At 41.5% G+C, this 21,370-nt stretch overlaps 1 protein-coding gene across 1 annotated transcript in view; it reads right to left on the bottom strand.

Annotated features, from left to right (window-relative positions):
- Nucleotides 1-2,711: 2,711 nt before the first annotated feature.
- LOC127974860 (serine/threonine-protein kinase pim-2-like) overlaps nucleotides 2,712-21,370 on the bottom strand; it is a 79,629-nt gene continuing 60,970 nt past the window's right edge. The window contains exons 5-6 of the mRNA XM_052578427.1: nucleotides 3,397-3,447; nucleotides 2,712-3,138 (exon numbers count right to left, since the gene is read on the bottom strand). Of these exons, the coding sequence (XP_052434387.1) occupies nucleotides 2,755-3,138; nucleotides 3,397-3,447 (435 nt within the window). The 3' untranslated portion in view covers nucleotides 2,712-2,754. The remainder of the gene's footprint in view (nucleotides 3,139-3,396; nucleotides 3,448-21,370) is intronic.

The following is a 21,370-nucleotide window of genomic DNA, read 5'->3' as shown; positions in this document are numbered from 1 at the left end:
CTGGCAGATGATGCAAAAGTTTGACTTCATGTCTCACTTGTGTGTCCTGTTTAGCTGTGTTTTCTGCCTTTGTATTCTCACTGTTTGTTTGCACTCGAACTACTATACTACTAGTCTACTACTATTAAATTATTAATTAGTTCGGGCATCTTTTTACCATGTTTACCTAAAAAAAAAAAAATAACCCACTGAAAATAGTTGCTGATGTCTTTTTTTTTTCTACTTTAGGGAGGGACTTCTCAACAAATTCACTTCATAGCGCATCAATGGAAGGCTTTCCTATGTAACAAACATGGCTTTCCACTCTTCAGGGCTGCAAACTGCGACTAAAATGGTCGCATTTGCGACCATAAATATTAAAATGCAAGTGAAGTTTTTGCTGAGGTCGCCACTGGGGACTAGGCATATATATTTACATGTTATCTCTTAAAAAATTGCATGTAATGCCTTTTTTCCTGATTGTTTTGCATTCACATCTTTTGTTATATTCGTGCATTGAGAGAATGCGCATTGAAGTTTTAGTGGGAAAAAGAGTTTTAAACAGTCCTGATCTGCCGCACAGCAGCGCTGACACACACCTGATAAACGCGCGAGAGAGAGAAATGATGGAGACTTGAAGAGAAAGTGCAGAAAAACAGCGTCTCTTTCGTTCATAACTTGAACAAACTACAACAGGTAAAGCTATCATCTGTGTGGATATTGGCAATATCGTTAAAAGTTCTCGTTTATAATCATAAGGCTTCTTCTTAACAAGATCTTAGTCCATGCTGTGTTCTGTTAATGCATGAACTTCATTATTTGAAGTGCACTTGTCGTCCAGTAAAAGCTTTGTGCTTAGTTACTTTTTAATTTACAAAGTATCAGCTTTAAAATTATTCCAAATTCATAACAAAATTCAAACAATAAATACAGTTTTGGTGCTCTTTAAGGGGCCGTTCACATATAGCACCTAAAAACGCGTGGAAAACGCTAGGTGTGCTGCTTTCTGATTTTTTTCCAAAAGCCTTCGGGCTCTTGCGCTCCTGAGGCGTCTGCCTTTGCTAAGCAACCATGACCTGCTCTCTCCATGAAGGCGCGTAAATTTCAGCAAAGGATAAATGGATTTGCAGCAATAAAAATCACTTGTAGTAGCTCTGTTTCTAAATTTATTTAAAAATGGCTATCCATATACAGCTCTGATCAGCTGTTCCTTAATCTTGGCTGAACTTTCGTTGGTACTGGAAAGGTGGAGCTGATTGGTTGGTTTTGTCACATGACCTGCAGTGTGCTTGCGGGATTCTGAAAAGTTTAGATGTTTTTAACTCGATGCGGTGCGGACGCGCCTGGAAAAAAACGAGCGCGTCACTTCCATTATGTGCACGCACGCATGCCGCGCACCTAAATTTGAAATAATAAACTTGAGCGCACAAAAGACGCATCATGTGAACGGCCCCTAATGTGGCAGGCGTGCTCGCGAGTAGTGCCTCAGTTCAAGCAGCACGTGAACCTATCATACCTTGCTCTTTACTACCATAGTACATAATGAACAAGAATTAACATCAAAAGGTAGGCTATTTTATAAGAGATTATACAGTACAACACTTTCAAATTGCGGAAAACGTTTAAAGCTTGTAAACATTGCAACATAATATTAACCTCAGCCTTTCGGTGTCCATAAGCTCATCAGTCAGCTAGAAAAATAACTATAAAGAGGAGCATTTTGCTATATTTATGAGCTATTGAATTTTAATATTTTTACTTATCCTGTTGTCTACATGATTCAACTCCTCATATAAAATCGAATTTTACTAATTAAGAAAAACAGACTAAAAGTGTGAAAGACATGAACTCTTAAAAATAAAGGAGCTTAAAAGGTTCTTCACAGAACAATTTTGGTTCCACAATGAACCATTCAGTCAAAGGCTCTTTGAAGAACAATCTCTTTCTGACCTTTTCATAATCTGTTATTGTCTTCAAATGTTAAAGGTTCTTTATGAAACCATTTAGACAGTAAAAAAAGGTTCTACTATGGTATCATGAAGCACCTTTATTTTTAAGAGAGTATGAAAACATTTACAGGATGCATTGAGGAGGTGGTTAGTATCTGCCTTCCCTCGATCTGTTACACAACCTGCCTCCTGAGCCTCTGGCTTCCCTCAGTCCAGCTTAAACCACTGATGTTCTAAAATCTGCTCTAACGTCTTGGTTTGAGGCCTGACCAGACACTGCTCTATCAGATCTTGAAACTCTGTACAAGTTTTCAAAGAGGAAAAAGCTGGTTAGTCATGTATGCTCTTTATGGCAGCATAGCACATGCATGTTGTCATGTATGAAAAGCTTCTGAAAAACATAGTTTTTCGTACTGCATAATTATTTTACACTTACTGTACTTTAAATATCAATTATTATGTATTCTGTCTATCAGTTTTCCCTTTTATTTTTAATAGCTGGGAAGTTGAACACTCTGATATTGTGCCAAAAATGTATGTTTGTATTAATGTTGTGTGCTGTTGTCTCACCACTGGAGAAACTTGGTATCAAAGGATGACGTGCTTTGGAGAGAAAAACACTTATGGGCTGGTCTCCGCTTACTATCTCCAAAAGTACCATAGCCAAAGACCAGACTGTTGATTCAACCGCCTCTTGATAATCTGTATAGGAAGCAAGAGATTAACAGAGCTCCGTCATTTCAGTTGCTAAAGTCATCTGTGAGCAATTAGTCTACTTTGAGATAAAAAGCTTTGAATCATGTACATTTTTTGACATATTATGGCATTACATCAACTCACCTTCAGAGCAAGACATGTTAATACGTTTGCTACAGCTAAAGTCTATTAGTTTGAGCTGCAGTGTCTCTGTGTTGACCAGCATGTTGTCCGTCTTGATGTCATTGTGTAAGATGCCCCGTTCAATGCAGTGTTTGGCTGCAAGCACCGCTTGCCGCATTAAACCACGTGCCACAGATTCATCCAGACAACATCCATGGCACATGGTAAATTCCAGCAAGGTCTGACATGGATGTGGATATTCCATAACTATGATGAACTGATGTGGCTGATCAAACCACTCGATCATTTGTACAATGTAGGGGCTTTTCGGAGGTGCGCACACCATCACATTTATAACCACTTCTGACAGCAGACGTTCTGTAGATCCAGGCTGGAAAAACAAGTTTTGACAAAAGGTTAGCTTGACCTTTCACTTCTGTGTGTAATATTCACATTGAGATACAGCAGAGTCTAAAAGTCCGAAAATGCTTTTTCTTGTCACTATTTTCCATTACAAACTACACTAGTCAACAGTTTTTCTAAATTTGTATATCTTTTTTTTTTTCAATCTGTTCACAAAGTTTTGAACCCAAATGTGCAATAAATGTAAGTATACAGTACTTATTAATATATTGTCTTGCCAACTTACCACATTAATAAAGCTGTTCCAGGGCTTCTTACGTATACATTTGATAGCAACCTGCGAAGAGACAAAATCGTTTTAAACATGTTTGATCAAAATAATCTGCAATTAGGCAATTATGTTAATTTTTCGTAAAAAGAAAGTATGGAATATAAAATGAGTACAAAACAGAGACGAAAGGAAAAAGACAAAACTAAAATACACAAAATGTTTAAAAAATAAATTAAGCAGGAGTAGTTTACCTTCTGGCCACTAAATCTGTGAGTCCCCTTATACACAGAACCAAAGGCTCCCTGTCCCAACTTCACTCCCATATCATAACGGGAGGAAAATGATGCTGAAAAAAAAGAAAACATGCAGAAAGAAAAGATGAGAACTACTTTGTTTTGATTATCTTACACTAACTCAGCAGACAGAGAAGTTATTCAGATAATGTGGCTTTTATAAACTGTATTCCATGCATTAGCTAAGAGCAGACTATAAAGGCAATCAGGGAACCAGGAAAATAATGACATACAACGAAGTATGTGGTTCAAAACAAACTCTGTCCACTAGAATACCACAGAATTAATTTTGAATACCAAACGAGGAATTAAGATACATGTCAGGAGCATAAAATAATTTATACGTTCGGTAGGAACAAATATGAAAAAGTAATGGAAAATAAAAAATTTACAAAAATACAACAAATAAAACTACAGCTATTATAGAAGTAGTGACAGTAGACTCACCTGCAGTTGGCCAAAAACCAGATAGGACTGGGACATGTTTTTGTTTAGAATTGTCCAGATCAGTGTCAGGTGTCCGCCTGCAGCTGCATGAACCAGAGGCAGATGACGGCTCGGGATCAATCAGATCCACAGCAGCTGTCAGAACGAGACTGGAACCTGGAATGGGTTTTATCTCAGGAACATCCAGACCCATGTCAGACCCATAGACTGGCATTATCTCCTGACTGGATGGTCCTGGGACAGACGTCAACTCAACTACAAGACCAGCTGGGCCTGGGTCAAGTGTTGAGTGTGACTGGAGGCTGAATGGATCTGGCTTAGAATCAGGTGGATTTTGGTTGGCCATGACTGTCACCTTGAAACAAGATGGACCTGGATCATTCCTTAACAACCACAAGGGACCAGATAGACCTGGCTGGAGGTCCACTTGATCCCAATGAACTACTGGCTCAACTCGACATGAATCTGGGGCCAAGGAGGGAAACTTAACAGTCCTCCATGTTCGCTGGAAGAATGCTCGGATGTCTTTCTTCATCCTGATTTTTCTTTGTTTTTCTAAAAAAAAAGAACTAGAAATTTCAACCAGAAACTGTATGTCCATTACTGAGGTTAGACATCATGAACAAAGAAGAACACTGGGTGAATAAAGTTTGGCGGGACACTTTGTAAAGTTGTACACTTAAACTCGATCATTTTGCTAAAGATCCACATTAAATTAATTCTAAACTTGTATGGGATGTTTTAGCTCTGACATTAGTGGCATGTCATGCTATGATTTTGTATTTTTTCCCTTAGAAATAAACATCAGGCTCTATTAATTTACTTATAAAAGCAGTACTAGATCCTCACATGCTACTGTACATGCAAATACTGATAAATTTCAGGAACATAAATATTTTTTTTTTACATAGTGTATGTAGGTGTACTGTGTATATTAATAAAATATAAAAATACACACACATGCAGTATGTATTTTGAAAATATGTCCATGTATATACATGTATATTCTTATTTTATATAAATACATTTAATATATAAACAACATTTTTCTTGAATATATACATGCATGTGTTTGTATACATGATATACACAGTGTACACTACATACATATATTATATTATGTAAACAAAAACTTTTATTTTGGATGTGATTTATTGCGATTAATCATTTGACAGCACTAGTAAAAATACAAGTAGACAGTAGACTAATAATGACAGTAGACTTACCAACAGGTGGCTCATAACCAGACTGATGTGGGGCAGGCATTGGCTCATTATTCAGTTTGGATGGGCCTGGGACAGGTGATGGCTCCAGATATGTTGGCTCAGCATTAAGTGTCAGCCACTCAAGGCTGAATAAATCTGGCTGGAGATCTGAATTTTCCTGTTGAGCCACTGGGTCAATGGCAAATGGATCTGGAGCCACTTTGTTGCCCCTTTGGCCACAGAGAGCAGCACACTTAACAACCCTCCATGTTCGGCGGAAGAATGCACAGATGCCTTTCTTCTTCCTCTTTGTTGATTGTTGTCCTACAACAACAAACAACTGGGAGGTTGACAAGGCCGAGGCCCAACCTTCTTCTAAGCTGGACGACCGTTTTCTAACTAGTCGGACACCTACACAGCCCCGGAGGCCTTTACCTTTTTTCCTGGACCTCCACCAGGAGGTTTCGAGGTCCTGGAAACAGCCGTTTTTGGCGCGGATCACTAATGCTGCGGCCGCGGATTTCGCCACCGTTTCTGATATGGCTACACAATGATGCCCCCGGTGGAAGAGACTCTCGCCGAACACCTTGCGCCTAGTTCCGCCGCGGCATGGAAGTCTCGCCCCCTTCTTCCTTCGAAGGCGTGTCGAGTCACGTCTAGTTTGGTGGGTAAATCCTACATGGCGGCTGGTCAAGCGGCTGCTTCACTCCACTCTATGGCGGTCCTTCAGGCCTACCAAGCGGAGTTATTGAAGGAATTGGATGAAGGTGAGGGCATCACGCCGGAGGCAGTGAAAGAACTGCGTAGAGCAACGGATTTGGCGCTACGTGCTACCAAACATACCGCTCGTGCAGTGGGCCGTACTATGGCCGGTTTGATTTCGGTTGAGCTCCACCTCTGGCTTAATCTCACCGATATTAAGGAGAAGGATAAATCTTTCCTTATGGATGCCCCTGTCTCCAGGGATGGGTTGTTCGGTGAGGCTGTCACGTCGGTAGTGGAGAAGTTCAGGGCAGCGAAACAGCAATCAGCCGCTTTCCGCCAGCTGATTCCCCGCAGACCCAGGGAGGTTGAACGCTGGCAAGCGCCCGCGCGTTCTCGCTCAACCTCCTCTCACCGTCAGCGAGCAGCCTCTCGAGAGGAGCCCACACCTATGGCGCCTCCTCGTAAGGACTGGGGCCCTAAGGTTTTTCCTCCGGCGCACCAGCGTCAACGGAAAAGATTGAACCTGACCTCGACGGCAAAGGCCTCTCGTTCTCGGGTACCGAATAGCAGCTCCTGATCATTTTGCTGCTTGCCAGGGACTGTGCCCTCCGCTAGAGAGAGCCCACACCTATGGCGCCTCCTCGTAAGGACTGGGGCCCTAGGGTTTTTCCTCCGGCGCACCAGCGTCAACGGAAAAGATTGAACCTGCCCTCGACGGCAAAGGCCTCTCGTTCTCGGGTACCGAATAGCAGCTCCTGATCATTTTGCTGCTTGCCAGGGACTGTGCCCTCCGCTAGAGAGCGCTGTCGGACCGCTTTCGCACATCCTACACTCTCATTGCAGTCCCCATGCTCAAACATTGACTGGTGTGGCAATCATAATGTGGATCCAGTTTACTGCCCAGTGGCTTCAGTGCTGGAGTTCCTCCAGGAGCGTTTTTCGGATGGCGTTACACCAGCCACTTTAAAGGTTTACGTGGCAGCCATTTCAGCTTACCACGAATACATAGGCGGTGCCTCTGTGGGGCGTCATCCACTAGTTTCTCGTTTCATACAGGGTGCGCGACGGCTGAGGCCTTTCCGCCCTGTGCGAGTTCCTTCATGGGATTTATCCATTGTGTTGCTAGGATTATCAGGGCATCCGTTTGAGCCCTTGGAGACCGTATCGGATAAATTCTTGACACTGAAGACACTTCTTCTCATGGCTTTATCCTCCCTCAAGAGAGTTGGGGATTTACAGGCTCTTTCTGTTTCACCCTCATGCATGGAATTTGCACCGGGCTCTGTGAAGGTGCTGCTGCGGCCCAGGCCTAACTGTTCCTAAGGTCGCATCTAACCCCTTTCGCTTTCAGCAAGTGGTCCTGGAAGCTTTTTCACCTGCTGAGGCTGGGTCAGGAGATCTAAGTCTTTGCCCTGTTAGAGCTTTGAAGACTTATGTGGATCGTACAGCCCCTTGGCATGAATCTGACCAGCTGTTTGTCTGTTTTGTAGGGGTGTGCCGGTTTCAGAATTGGTGATGACGGTTATGACGTGAGTCAAATGTGACGGTTCATAACATAACCGTCGGGGGGGGGGGGGTTGTCCAAGTCAATTGGTTGTTCTTGGAGATAGCAGGTTAACTCCGTGTCAGCGCGTGCTCTGATTGGTAAAGGGGCAGAGATTTCAGACCTCTGTTTATTAAGGAGATCTGTCACAAAACTCATCATCCGCGCCAACGTTTTTTGAGCAAATTTCAAAGCCGCACCCGCCCGCCATCCGCTGATTGTTTTGGGGTCTATGGCGATGCAATGCTTTGCTGATGCGAGCCGCAAAAAAAAAACCATTGCCATTTGCCCTTTAGCTCCGCCCACTACCGGAGAAACTGGTATGTCTTCTGCTTGTTCGAAAATGAATATGAATAATTCTAAATTAAATCCATTATTTTGACAGGAGAAGACAACAAAGAATAGTTTACATATAGCGTGTTGTTTAAGCGTGGTAAAACTCTCGCTCTCTCTCTCTTTGCATGTGTGAGAAACAGCGCTATCAGTAAAGTGACGGTGAGTCGTGCGCATTCACAAAGAGTTTACAGAGTGTCAAATACAGGTGCGCTGTGTGTCCATTGAGATGAGCTGAAAAGTTCAGATCGCTTGAAGGAGAGAGAACTCTGAAGCTCAGATGCTGAAATTAATGCAAGCATCATGCGCTTCAGTCTATGTAGTAAACAAACCTGCACGTCTCTGCCATTCATTAATTCACACAGAGATGCGCAGAACACAGATTTATATTTTAAACAACTTTTGCGGCTTAACATTTACAGATACTGGTCCATATGGAGATTTGATTTGATTATTTTATGCTAACTTTGGCAAATTCCATGACTGTCCATATTAAAATGCAAGTTTCATTTTCATGACTGGATTTCGAGATTCCGTCCTCGTTTTTTGCTTCATGGAAATCATATAGCAAATTTCAAAGCCGCACCCGCCCGCCATTCGCTGCTTGTTTTGCGGTCTATGGCGATGCAATGCTTTGCTGATGCGAGCCGCAAAAAAAAAAAGCCATTGTCTGTTCTAGAAAGGATGCAGCAAAGATATTTAATGCTAAAGTATGAGGCATAGGCCTACGCTGAGTTTCATTTACGATGAGATGCGCTCTAGTTCACAGTACAGTGCAAGTGAACGCGGCGAGCTGGTGCTTCCATGTCACGGTTATCATTGTCTGCTTTATTTGCTTTTTATTTATTAAAATACATGCAATTGGTTGATGAAACATTTATTAAAATTAAGATAAAATTTGTACAAAACGAAATTCGTTTTTGAGAAAGGTTTTCTACAAAGCAAAATTTTATGAAGTGGTAAATATCATGTCTGACGATTTACAAAACTTCATTAAGTGGTAAAAACCATGTCTCCCGATATATTGCGCATCTTATGATCCTATCTAAAAAATGAAAATAATTTTTGATAAAAAATGTTTGTAAAAAATATTTTAATGACACGGTTTTGGCGGTCGAATTCTCCTCTCCAGTACCTTGGCATAGACTTTCCCAGGGAGGCTGAGAAGTGTGATCCCCCTATAGTTGGAACACACTCTCCGGTCCCCCTTCTTGAAAAGAGGGACCACCACCCCGGTCTGCCAGTCCAGAGGTACTGTCCCCAACCGCCATGCGATGTTGCAGAGGCGTGTCAGCCAAGACAGCCCCACAACATCCAGAGACTTGAGGTACTCGGGGCGGATCTCATCCACCCCCGGTGCCTTGCCACCGAGGAGCTTTTTAACTAAAAGGGAAAGTCTATGCCAAGGTACTGGAGAGGAGAATTCGGCCGATAGTGGAACCTCGGATTCAGGAGGAACAGTGTGGTTTTCGTCCCGGTCGTGGAACACTGGACCAGCTCTATACCCTTTCCAGGGTGCTGGAGGGTTCATGGGAGTTTGCCCAACCAGTCCACATGTGTTTTGTGGACTTGGAGAAGGCATTCGACCGTGTTCCTCGCAGCATCCTGTGGAGGGTGCTCCGGGAGTATGGGGTCGGCGGCTCCCTACTTAGGGCTGTTCGGTCGCTGTACGACCGGAGCAAGAGCTTGGTTCGCATTGCCGGCAGTAAGTCAGACCTGTTCCCGGTGCATGTTGGACTCCGGCAGGGCTGCCCTTTGTCACCGGTTCTGTTCATAATTTTTATGGACAGAATTTCTAGGCGCAGCCAAGGGCCGGAGAGTGTCCGGTTTGGGGACCATATGATTTCGTCGCTGCTTTTTGCGGATGATGTTGTCGTGTTGGCCTCCTCAGACCAGGACCTTCAGCGTGCACTGGGACGGTTTGCAGCCGAGTGTGAATCGGCTGGGATGAGAATCAGCACCTCCAAGTCCGAGGCCATGGTTCTCAGTCGGAAAAGGGTGGATTGCCCACTTCAGGTTGGTGGAGAGTTCCTGCCTCAAGTGGAGGAGTTCAGGTATCTTGGGGTCTTGTTCACGAGTGAGGGAAGGATGGAACGTGAGATTGACAGACGGATCGGTGCAGCTTCTGCAGTAATGCGGTCGCTGTACCGGTCTGTCGTGGTGAAGAAGGAGCTGAGCTGTAAGGCAAAGCTCTCGATTTACCGGTCAATCTACGTTCCTACTCTCACCTATGGTCATGAGCTGTGGGTCATGACCGAAAGGACAAGATCCCGGATACAGGCGGCCGAAATGAGCTTTCTCCGTAGGGTGGCTGGGCGCTCCCTTAGAGATAGGGTGAGAAGCTCGGTCACTTGGGAGGAGCTCAGAGTAGAGCCGTTGCTCCTCCACATCGAGAGGAGCCAGCTGAGGTGGCTCGGGCATCTATTTCGGATGCCTCCTGGACGCCTTCCCAGGGAGGTGTTCCAGGCACGTCTCACCGGGAGGAGGCCCCGGGGAAGACCTAGGACACGCTGGAGGGACTATGTCTCCCGGCTGGCCTGGGAACGTCTCGGGGTCCCCCCGGAAGAGCTGGAAGAAGTGGCTAGGGAGAGGGAAGTCTGGGCGTCTTTGCTTAGACTGTTGCCCCCGCGACCCGGCCCCGGATAAGCGGCAGATGATGGATGGATGGATGGATGGTTTTGGCGGTTATAGAGTTCTAATGACGGTGTTCAACTATAACCGCCGGTCTCACGGTTATATACTAACCATCACACCCCTACTGTTTTGGACATAAAAGTAAGGGCCATGCGGTTACAAAGCAGCGCATGTCCCATTGGCTGGTGGAGGCAATTTCTTTGGCCTATGAGGCGCGCGGACTCGCTTCGCCCTTAGGAATTAAAGCTCATTCCACTCGAGCTGTGGCTTCTTCTCAAGATTTTCTCAGTGGATCTTCTATGGATGATATCTGTGCTGCGGCAGGATGGTCCTCACCGAGCACTTTTATCAAGTCCTACAGTCTAGATGTGAGGATGGCTCCTGGCTCCCGGGTTCTCTCCGCTTGAGCAGATGCTTCCTCGGATCTCAGTTATCAGGTACGTCAGGCGTTTTGGTATATCGTTCCCATACGTGGTGACGTCACCGCAGCATCGAAGTGACCTATGATAGGGAACATCTCGGTTACGTATGTAACCATGGTTCCCTGAATAGGGAACGAGATGCTGCGGTTCTGGCCGTTCCGTACCTTGATAATTTCTTCATCTTCAGTCATGAAATCTGAGCGAAATGGCGCGCTGCACCCAGGTATATCATGCATGCGCATGCGTAGGGTGGTGCTATGCGCCATTTGGCCAATAGGATTGGCGGGATGGTATAGGGCTTCAGACATTCGTCACACCGGAGGTGTTCCCATACGTGGTGACGTCACTGCAGCATCTCGTTCCCTATTCAGGGAACCATGGTTACATACGTAACCGAGATGTTTTAGTTAGTTTCATCAATGGTTTTGATAGTTTTATTTTTTATTATTTTCCAAACACATTTCTGTATAGCTTTTATTTTATTTTATTTAGTTTTAGTTTCAGTTTTAGTAATTATTTTATTAGTAATTATAGTTTAGCAGAACAAACAGAACACTTCCAGTGAAGACCGAAGCAAGACATTTAATTTCATCAAAGTAAATTTTTTTTGCACGGATTAGTTAACTCTTGTGCAGACATCTTAATAGTAAAAATAAAATAATGGTTTGAGATTGAACAAAAAAAATAAATAAACAAATGCAACTTAAAAGCATACAACTAGAAACTATGAAAAATTCAGACGAATTAATTCATATTAAAGATGAAATAGTGTGTGACTGTCTGTTTCTGTATGCGTGTGTGTTGTCATGGTATTCTCTACATTGTGGGCAAATGTCCCTAAACAGCCACAGGCCAGATTTTCCGCTACAGTAAAGAGCTTATTTATAACAAAAACGTTTATTGATTTTTCTAATTAATATTTTACTTCAGTAACTTTTGTTAGTTTTATTTAGTTTTTCATTTATTGCAATTTTTTTTTTTTATTCCAGTTAACGAAAAAACTTTTTCTTTGACCAATAGTTTAAATCTTAGTTTCAGTTTTTGTTTACAAAAATATCCTTGGTGAATTACTAGCTGATGAACAGAGTCATACCGCACTGCAAATAATAGTCTAACTCGGAGCCTTGCTCGTTTTTTAACTTGTGTTCATTGCCCTGTCTAAATTAGGAAAATTTGACATTAGCCTACTTCATATTAGACTTAGCTCCACTGTAACATCCAGGGGCGTCGGACTGGGGGTAAAACCAGTACTGATTACCAGGGCCCCAATGGAAGACAGGGCCCTTAAAAAAACTGTAATATATATTTTCAATTGGGGGGGGGGGGCATTAGGACTGGGATCTTAGGATCTTAGGGCCCGGGATCTTGTGCAGCGCCCCTTGTAACATCCACTAGCTATGGCTAGAACAGCAACTATAAACACCAGGACTTGCGTTGAACCGCCGATGCCCTCAAATCAGACAGGAGAACCGTGACTGAGAACATAACACATGATGGGAAGCGTGTTTGTGAAGGCGGGGCCAGTAGGTGATATTACTTGATGCGTAAAGACTGCAGCCAGGCAGGCTGCAATTTGACAGATGAGCTGCAGATTTGACAGTGCACACGCAACATTTTTTTAACTATAGCCTACCATCGCTCTATCATTTATATTAATGAATGTATTTATTTAATAATTTATCTGACCCACTTTAACCCCTGGTCACACATAGGGGTGGATTTCATCACTGACCTGCCACCTTCTAAAGACTTCACCTGTATTCTTGTAATTGTCACTCCTCAAACCTCACTTTAACCCCTGGTCACACCTAAGCCCCTTTCACACTGCACGTCGGACCCGCAATATTTCCGGAACATTGCCGTGTCGCCTTCCGTGTGAAAGCAACCACGTCCCGGAATTGATTACCGAATTGAACCCGGGTCGGGGACCTAGTAACATTGGGGGGTTCGACCCGGGATGAGCGCTGTGTGAACAAAAGCCAGATCTAATTCCGTGTCGAAGTGATGACGCGCATTATCGCGTGACTCTTTTACCGGCTGTTTTGAAGGAAAATCAACATTCGCGACGAAAACATATGTGCAAACTGTAATGAAGCACAGATCAGTTAGTTACTCACTTTCCACACTGACGCCGAGATCGTTTGCTTGCTTCAGTGAAAGTATAACGTGCCTAGCGTTGTCGACTCGTACATTACACCTCACGAGCTGATGTCACGTGTCGTTACGGGATCTTCAAGGGTAGTGTGTGAAAGCACGCACATATACCGGGTCAAGACTGGCAGTGTGAAAGTGCCAAATCTAGCGACCAGGGACCAATTGCAGGAACACTTCACCCCTGTATTTGCCGGAATGGCAGTGTGAAAGGGGCTCTAGAGGTGGATTTCATCACTGGCCTGCAACCTTCTAAAGACTGTACCTGTATTCTTGTAATTGTCACTCCTCAAACCTCACCACCCTTCTGTCTCTCTCTCCACAGAGCCTGGCGTAGCTGCAGCCGAAACCCCCCTTGGACGATGGTGCTGCATACGAGGTTCACGAGATCTTGGATTCCCGACGCTGTGGAGGACAACTTGAGTACCTAGTGGACTGGGAAGGTTACGGTAAAGAGGAACACTCATGGGTTCCATGCAACAACATCCTGGACCCAAACCTACTGGACCCCTTCCACACGAATCATCCCAACAGACCTGCCCCGCGGGGAAGAGGAAGACCACCATGACGTCGGGGTCCTCGGCCCTCAGGAGCAGGCCGTGAGGAGGGGGGTACTGTAACAGATACGCCAGGCTCCAACACCACCCAATCACAGCACACGCCATCACCCGAGTACTGATCACACTCACCTGTCACTCATCAGCTTGCCAATCTCCCAGCACTCAAAAGACACGCACAAACATGCAGTCACTGTCCAGTCTCATTCGCAGCTAGGTCAAGCCTACCTGCTAACTTCAAGGACTAACCGTGTTATATACTTACCTGTCTTCAGAGATCTCTAGTTACCTCCTGTCTCCATTGTGTGTGTGTGTGTCATCGTCTCAAGCCACCACCTCTCGGATCTTCACTCCTCCAGGACACCAAGAACAGTATCAGCACCCATTTACTCACTCTTCACCACTTCATCTTCAGTTTTATTCACCATTGTTCACGGATATCTCTGCTTGTGTCAAATAAACATCACTCCTCTGTTTATAATTACTGTAACAATGCCAACATCTACAAATAATTTATTAAATGTGTTGACTACTGCATTCCTATTATTTATAGTTTTATCCTCATCTCTGAAATATTGTGTGCAATTGATCTTTCTAGGTTTATTTGTAATTAAGCTATTTAAAATATGCCATAAGCCATAAGCCACTATTATTCTTATTACATTTTCTTATGATACCTGTCAATTCACTTTTATATTTCTTATATTTATCCCCGCTTCTTTTGTTCTATCATTTATACATTTTTTATAAAGTGTTTTTTTTTTTCTTTTTTCTTGCAAGCCTTCAGCAATCCATTAGACATCCATTCGTTTTCTTTGCACTTTCTTATTTTACTGTATTTTACTATTGGACAATTTATATCATATACTTTTTGAAATACTCACACAAACTCATCATATGCTTTGTTTGTGTCATTCTCTCTATATATAATACTCCAATCTTGCATTAATAGTTCCTTTTTAAATACTTCAATAGTTTTCTCTGTTTTTACCCTTCTAAACCAGTACATGGTATCCTCTTAATTTTTCTGATATTCATTTTTATGTAATACAAAAACTGGAAGGTGATCACTGATATCATTTATCATTAGTCTGCTTACTGTATTACTTTCCATTTCATTGGAAAAAATATTATCAATTAAAGTAGTACTATGGTTTGTAATTCTACTCCGTTTAGTAATTAGATGAAACAAACCTATAGGGTATTAATAAATTCTTCAGTCTTTTTAATGTTTATTTGGGTTTAGCAGATCGATGTTAAGATCACCGCCAACAAACATATGAGTTTCTGATTTGAGTGTGAAAAGTGCTCCTCCATCCAATTATTAAACACATCTATATTAGACCCCGGTGTTCTATAAATACAACTTACAATGATATTTTTCTTTTTTGTCCTTACAATTTAAATTGTAAGACATTCAAGTATATCATCCACATCCATAGTCATATTTTCAAACATTTTATAACCATAATTTAAGTCTACAAACATAGATACACCCCCACCATACTTATTTCGTCTGTTCTGACTTATAAACTCACAATCTTCGATACTAAAATCCATTCCTCTATCATTATGTATCCATGTTTCTTTTATTATAATCACACTGAATGAATAAAATGAATTTGAAAACTGTTAATTAGCTCTTAATGTGGTCAAAGTTTGCATAAAGGCTTGTACTATTGAAGTGAATTACAGAAAATGTATTAACATTTTTGAATTTGCAATTGTAACAATCCTCTGTATAATATTGACAGTCATTAACAGATCTCGTAAAGATATTATTTCCAGGGTCGATGTCACTCTCAATGTTCTGTAAATCATATTGTGATTTGATTGAGTATGCAAAATCCATAGCATTTGATTCAATAATTTTCCTTAATGAAAGTTCAAAATCGGAAATTCCTATAGTAGACTTGTTAAAGGCCATGTGAAAAGAAGTGCTTCAACATACCAGAGTTATGGAGATTACACTGGGTTTGGTGTGCTGTTTCGCCGGATGAACTATTAGCTTGTCATAATGCAAGAATGCAATATCGCCCCTTTCTCTTGCGGCTCTCAACTCTGGTAACAATCCTTTTTGCTTCCTTTTAACTGTGTCCGTATAGTCCACATTTATGAAAATGTTAGTTCGTTTGAGACATTTTGCTGGTCAGCAGAAGGACGCATAAAGTGCTCCAAAATTTCTTTGTAAACGGGTGCAGTGACTTTGGTTTCCAAAAAGCACAATAGACCAACACCAGCAGATGAAATTGCACCCCAAATCATCACAGACTGTGGAAACTTAACACTGGACTTCAAGCAACTTGGACTATGAGCTTCTCCACCCTTCCTCCAGACTCTAGGACCTTGGTTTCCAAATGAGATACAAAACATGCTCTCATCTGAAAAGAGAATTTTGGACCAATGGGCAACAGTGCAGTTCTTCTTCTCCTTAGTCCAGGTAAGTCGACTCAGAAGTGACTTAACAAGAGGAATATGACAACTGTTTCCAAATTCCTTGACACGTCTGTGTGTGGTGGCTCTTGATGCATTGACCCCAGCCTCAGTCCATTCCTTGTAGTTCACTTAAATTCTTGAATCGATTTCGCTTGACAGTATTCATAGGGCTGTGGTTCTCTCAATTGGTTGTGCATCTTTTTCTTCCACACTTTTTCCTTCCACTTAATTTTTTGTTAAGATGCTTGGATACAGCACTCTGTGAACAGCCTGCTTCTTTAGCAATGAATGTTTGTGGCTCCTTGTGAAGGGTTGGCTTCTGGACAATTGTCAGATCAGCAGTCAAGTCTAGTCATCTTTATTTATATACGCTTTAAACAAAGTACATTGCATCAAAGCAACTGAATGTAACAAATTAGCTCAAAGTGATGTGTACATAATTAATCATAACAGGTTATTTTTAACTACATTCATCTTCAGGAATTACTTGTAGCATTATAGCATTAATAATACAATAAAATCATTTTTTCATTCATAGAGCATGTAACGAAACCGGAACATTAAAGTGACCTCTTCCTGTGAGCAGTGAACACAGACCAAACCAAACCAAGTGTGAATACATATGGATGTTAATTAAACTACACTACAAGGGAACATGCAACATCACACACAAACTTACATTAAACATAGATGCCAACGGAAGGAAGGCATGGTTAGAGAGAGTGAGATAGTGAGAGAGAGGGAGAAAGAGAGCGCTCATGTGCAAGACCGTGGAGAGTCATGGCAGTATTTACTCATAAACCAAATCACAATCTGTTAAGAACCATCAAAGAATCTCATCACCTTAATAAAAAGGGGTCAAAGCCTAGAAGCGCATCTTAATAGTTAACAAGAAGACACTTGCATTGCATCTGTAAAGTGTCTGGTCTGTAAAAGTAAAGTTTCCCGGTGCATATATAATGCATAGATTCCTGTTGAATCCTGTTAGGAGTGAAACCTTCATCATTTCATCCATGGGTTGACTGCTTCGAAGTGAATCAACAAAGTTGCTGAAAACTGCCAGAAGATCAAACTAGAAACATAAAGATACACTTAAAGGCACTTAGAGGTCAACTAACACGACTGGAGAATCATAACTATGCTAATATGAGCTGGGCAACATACAAACACAAAGGGATATTTTATATACATTTTTAATGGCTTACATTCTGAGTTAAATGCAAGAAGGTTTGTGTGTGTGTGTGTGTGTGTGTGTGTGTGAGTGGCATGGGGAGGTCTTTTCCTCTGCATGCTTGGGCCATTGACTGATTAAGATCTCTTTGAAGCTTATGAGTCCGAGCTAGGAATGTGGAGGTGTTCCTCAAACAGGCACCTAAAGGTGTTAATGGCACCGTTTGATGCAGACTCAAAGGCTCTAAGCTGTGATTTACATGAGGTCAGTCAGTAGATTAAAATTCTTTCTGAATATTAGAATAAATGTGTTATCATGATCTGGTCCATAAACTACATGAACAACATTAATTAGGAAAACAGTGTGTCGATAATGCAAAATGACAGTTAAAGTTCATCATTGAATTCAGTGATGTCATCTCAGTTCAGTTGAAATAGTGTCTGTGCAATCATAAGTCAACGATATCCCTGTAAATGAAGTGACCACAACTAAGCAAGCCAGAGGCGACAGCGGCAAGGAACCAAAACTCCATCGGTGACAGAATGGAGAAAAAACCATGGAAGAAACCAGGCTCAGTTTGGGGGCCAGTTCTCCTCTGATCAGATGAACCAGCAGTTCAATTCCAGACTGCAGCAAAGTCACATTGTGTAGAAGAATCATCTGTTTCCTGTGGTCTTGTCCCGGTGGTCGTCTGAGAAAAGGTCTTTACAGGGGATCTGTTTCTGGTGCTCTAGTTGTCCTGGTCTCGTCTTTCAGGGATGTAGAGGTCCTTTCTGGGTGCTGATCCACCATCTGGATCCAGGTGACTGCAATGACCCTCTGATCTGGTTACAGACTGGAACTGGTGGCTACAGTTACTTCGGAATAAGAGAGAAACAGACAAATATTAGCGTAGATGCCATTCTTCTAATGATGTAGCAAGTACATCAGGTGTTATGGGAAGTGTTCCCAGTTCCGGTTTACCTAATTAATGCAGCCTAAAAATCCTTTAACGGATTTGGATATTAAAAGCATATTAGTAGGTTATGTGTAAGTCAGGTTAAAGAGATGAGTCTTTAATCTAGATTTAAACTGCAAGAGTGTGTCTGCCTCCCCGAACAATGTTAAGTAGGTTATTCCAGAGTTTAGGCGCCAAATAGGAAAAGGATCTGCCGCCCGCAGTTGATTTTGATATTCTAGGTATTATCAAATTGCCTGAGTTTTGAGAACGTAGCGGACATAGAGGATTATAATGTAAACGGAGCTCATTCAAATACTGAGGTGCTAAACCATTAAGGGCTTTATAAGTAATAAGCAATATTTTAAAATCTATACGATGTTTGATAGGGAGCCAGTGCAGCGTTGACAGGACCGGGCTAATATGGTCATACTTCCTGGTTCTTGTAAGAACTCTTGCTGCTGCATTTTGGACTAGCTGTAGTTTGTTTACTAAGCGTGCAGAACAACCACCCAATAAAGCATTACAATAATCTAACCTTGAGGTCATAAATGCATGGATTAACATTTCTGCATTTGACATTGCCGATTGAGCATAGGTTGTAATTTAGATATATTTTTGAGATGGAAAAATGCAGTTTTACAAATGTTAGAAACGTGGCTTTCTAAGGAAAGATTGCGAACAAATAGCACACCTAGGTTCCTAACTGATGACGAAGAATTGACAGAGCAACCATCAAGTCTTAGACAGTGTTCTAGGTTATTACAAGCGGAGTTTTTAGGTCCTATAATTAACACCTCTGTTTTTTTTCAGAATTTAGCAGTAAGAAATTACTCGTCATCCAGTTTTTTATATCGACTATGCATTCCATTAGTTTTTGAAATTAGTGTGTTTCACCGGGCCGCGAAGAAATATAGAGCTGATCATCAGCATAACAGTGAAAGCTAACACCATGTTTCCTGATGATATCTCCCAAGGGTAACATATAAAGTGTGAAGAGTAGCGGCCCTAGCACTGAGCCTTGAGGTACTCCATACTGCACTTGTGATCGATATGATACATCTTCATTCACTGCTACGAACTGATGGCGGTCATATAAGTACGATTTAAACCATGCTAATGCACTTCCACTGATGCCAACAAAGTGTTCAAGTCTATGCAAAAGAATGCTGTGGTCAATTGTGTCAAACGCAGCACTAAGATCCAATAAAACTGGAAATCCTCACATATACCATTTTTCTCTAAGAAGCAATATAATTGTGAGGATACCACCTTTTCTAGTATCTTGGACAGAAAAGGGAGATTCGAGATTGGTCTATAATTAACTAGTCCTTTGGGGTCAAGTTGTCGTTTTTTGATGAGAGGCTTAATAACAGCCAGTTTGAAGGTTTTGGGGACATATCCTAATGACAATGAGGAATTAATAATGGTCAGAAGAGGATCTATGACTTCTGGAAGCACCTTTTTTTAGGAGCTTAGATGGTATAGGGTCTGACATACATGTTGTTGGTTTAGATGATTTAACAAGTTTATACAATTCTTCCTCTTCTATAATAAAGAATGAGTGGAACTGTTCCTCAGGGGATCTATAGTGCATTGTCTGATGTGATACTGTAGCTGACGGCTGAATGGTTGCAATTTTATCTCTAATAGTATCGATTTAAGAAGTAAAGTAGTTCATAAAATCATTACTGCTGTGATAAAGGGAAATGTCAAGAAAATGACGCTTTATTTTTCGTTAATTTAGCCACTGTATTGAATAAATACCTGGGGTTATATTTGTTTTCTTCTAAAAGAGATGAAAAGTAACCAGATCTAGCAATTTTTAATACTTTTCTGTAGGATAGGTTACTTTCCTGCCAAGCAATATGAAATGCCTCTAGTTTTGTTTATCTCCAGCTACGCTCCATTTTCCAGGCTGCTCTCTTTAGGGTGCAAATGTGCTTATTATACCATGGTGTCAGACTGTTTTCCGTAACCTTCCTTAAGCGTAAAGGAGCAACTGTATTTAAAATGCTAGAAAAGAGAGAGTCCATAGTTTCTGTTACATCATCAAGTTGTTCTGAGATTTTGGATATGCTAAGGAATTCGGATACATCAGGAAGATTACTTACAAAGCAGTCTTTTGTGGTAGAAGTTATGGTTCTACCATAATTGTAACAAGAAGTAGAATTTACAGTTTTGGCTATATGAAGTTTGCACAAATCTAAATAATGATCTGAGATATCATCACTTGGCTGCATAATTTCAACACCATCAACATCAATTCCATGTAACAGTATTAAATCTAAAGTATGTTTTCGACTGTGAGTAGGTCCTGAGACATTTGTGACCAATCACGGAAAGTAGGGACACAAGTCGGTTCTGGGGCATTTTGAGTTATTCACAGATTCTGAAAGTGTAGTCTCCAAGCTTTCCAACACATGGAAATCTGATAATATTTGGAAAAGTTGTTGCCATTTGAAGGTAGGCACTCAAAAAAGCTCAAAAAGCAGAAATAGCCTCTGAAGATTGTGCAGTTCTCACTGCTGCGAGTGACAATGGGGCTCATTTACATCTCATTTAGATAAGCCATACCCCCTGCATAGACAAACACAACGGGAAAAATCGGACCGATTAATAATAAAGGAGAATGTGCATTGTAAATGTCAGTAATTTATCTTTTTTGACTTTTATAAAAATGATTTAGAGGCTGAAATATGTGAGTTTTATCTTTTTATAAAAAAATCTTTAATCTTTAAATGTGGCCATTATTTTTAATGTTATTATTTTAATGTTTATCTAAACAAAAAGCACATATTGATGCTAATTTTATTTGTTATTTGCTGGTTTTCTACATAAAACTTGGTGAGTTGATTTCATTGTGTAGCATTAGGACTTTTTTAACAGGATTCTGTGATAACCGATGAGCTAGCTAATAACAATAGGTAGATATGGGAAGGTCTAAACATGGACGAAACATGAGATAACGTGTGTTCTTAGAATGAACACAAAACGACAAACTTTGAGGTTTATGGAAACTCAACCCATAAGAAACAGAAAAGTATTCTTGCAGATCCGAAGTTTGCACTGTGCTTCTGTTTGCCATCAAATGTTACTATCGATATAGCCTCTGATATCTTACGGTTCAACTCGTCTGACGCCAGTCCGATACA

This window comes from Carassius gibelio, chromosome B16 (assembly GCF_023724105.1).
Source record: "Carassius gibelio isolate Cgi1373 ecotype wild population from Czech Republic chromosome B16, carGib1.2-hapl.c, whole genome shotgun sequence".
Classification (NCBI taxonomy): Eukaryota; Metazoa; Chordata; class Actinopteri; order Cypriniformes; family Cyprinidae; genus Carassius; species Carassius gibelio.
Note: the sequence above shows the minus strand (reverse complement) of the source record. Positions and strands in the feature narration are given on the sequence as shown.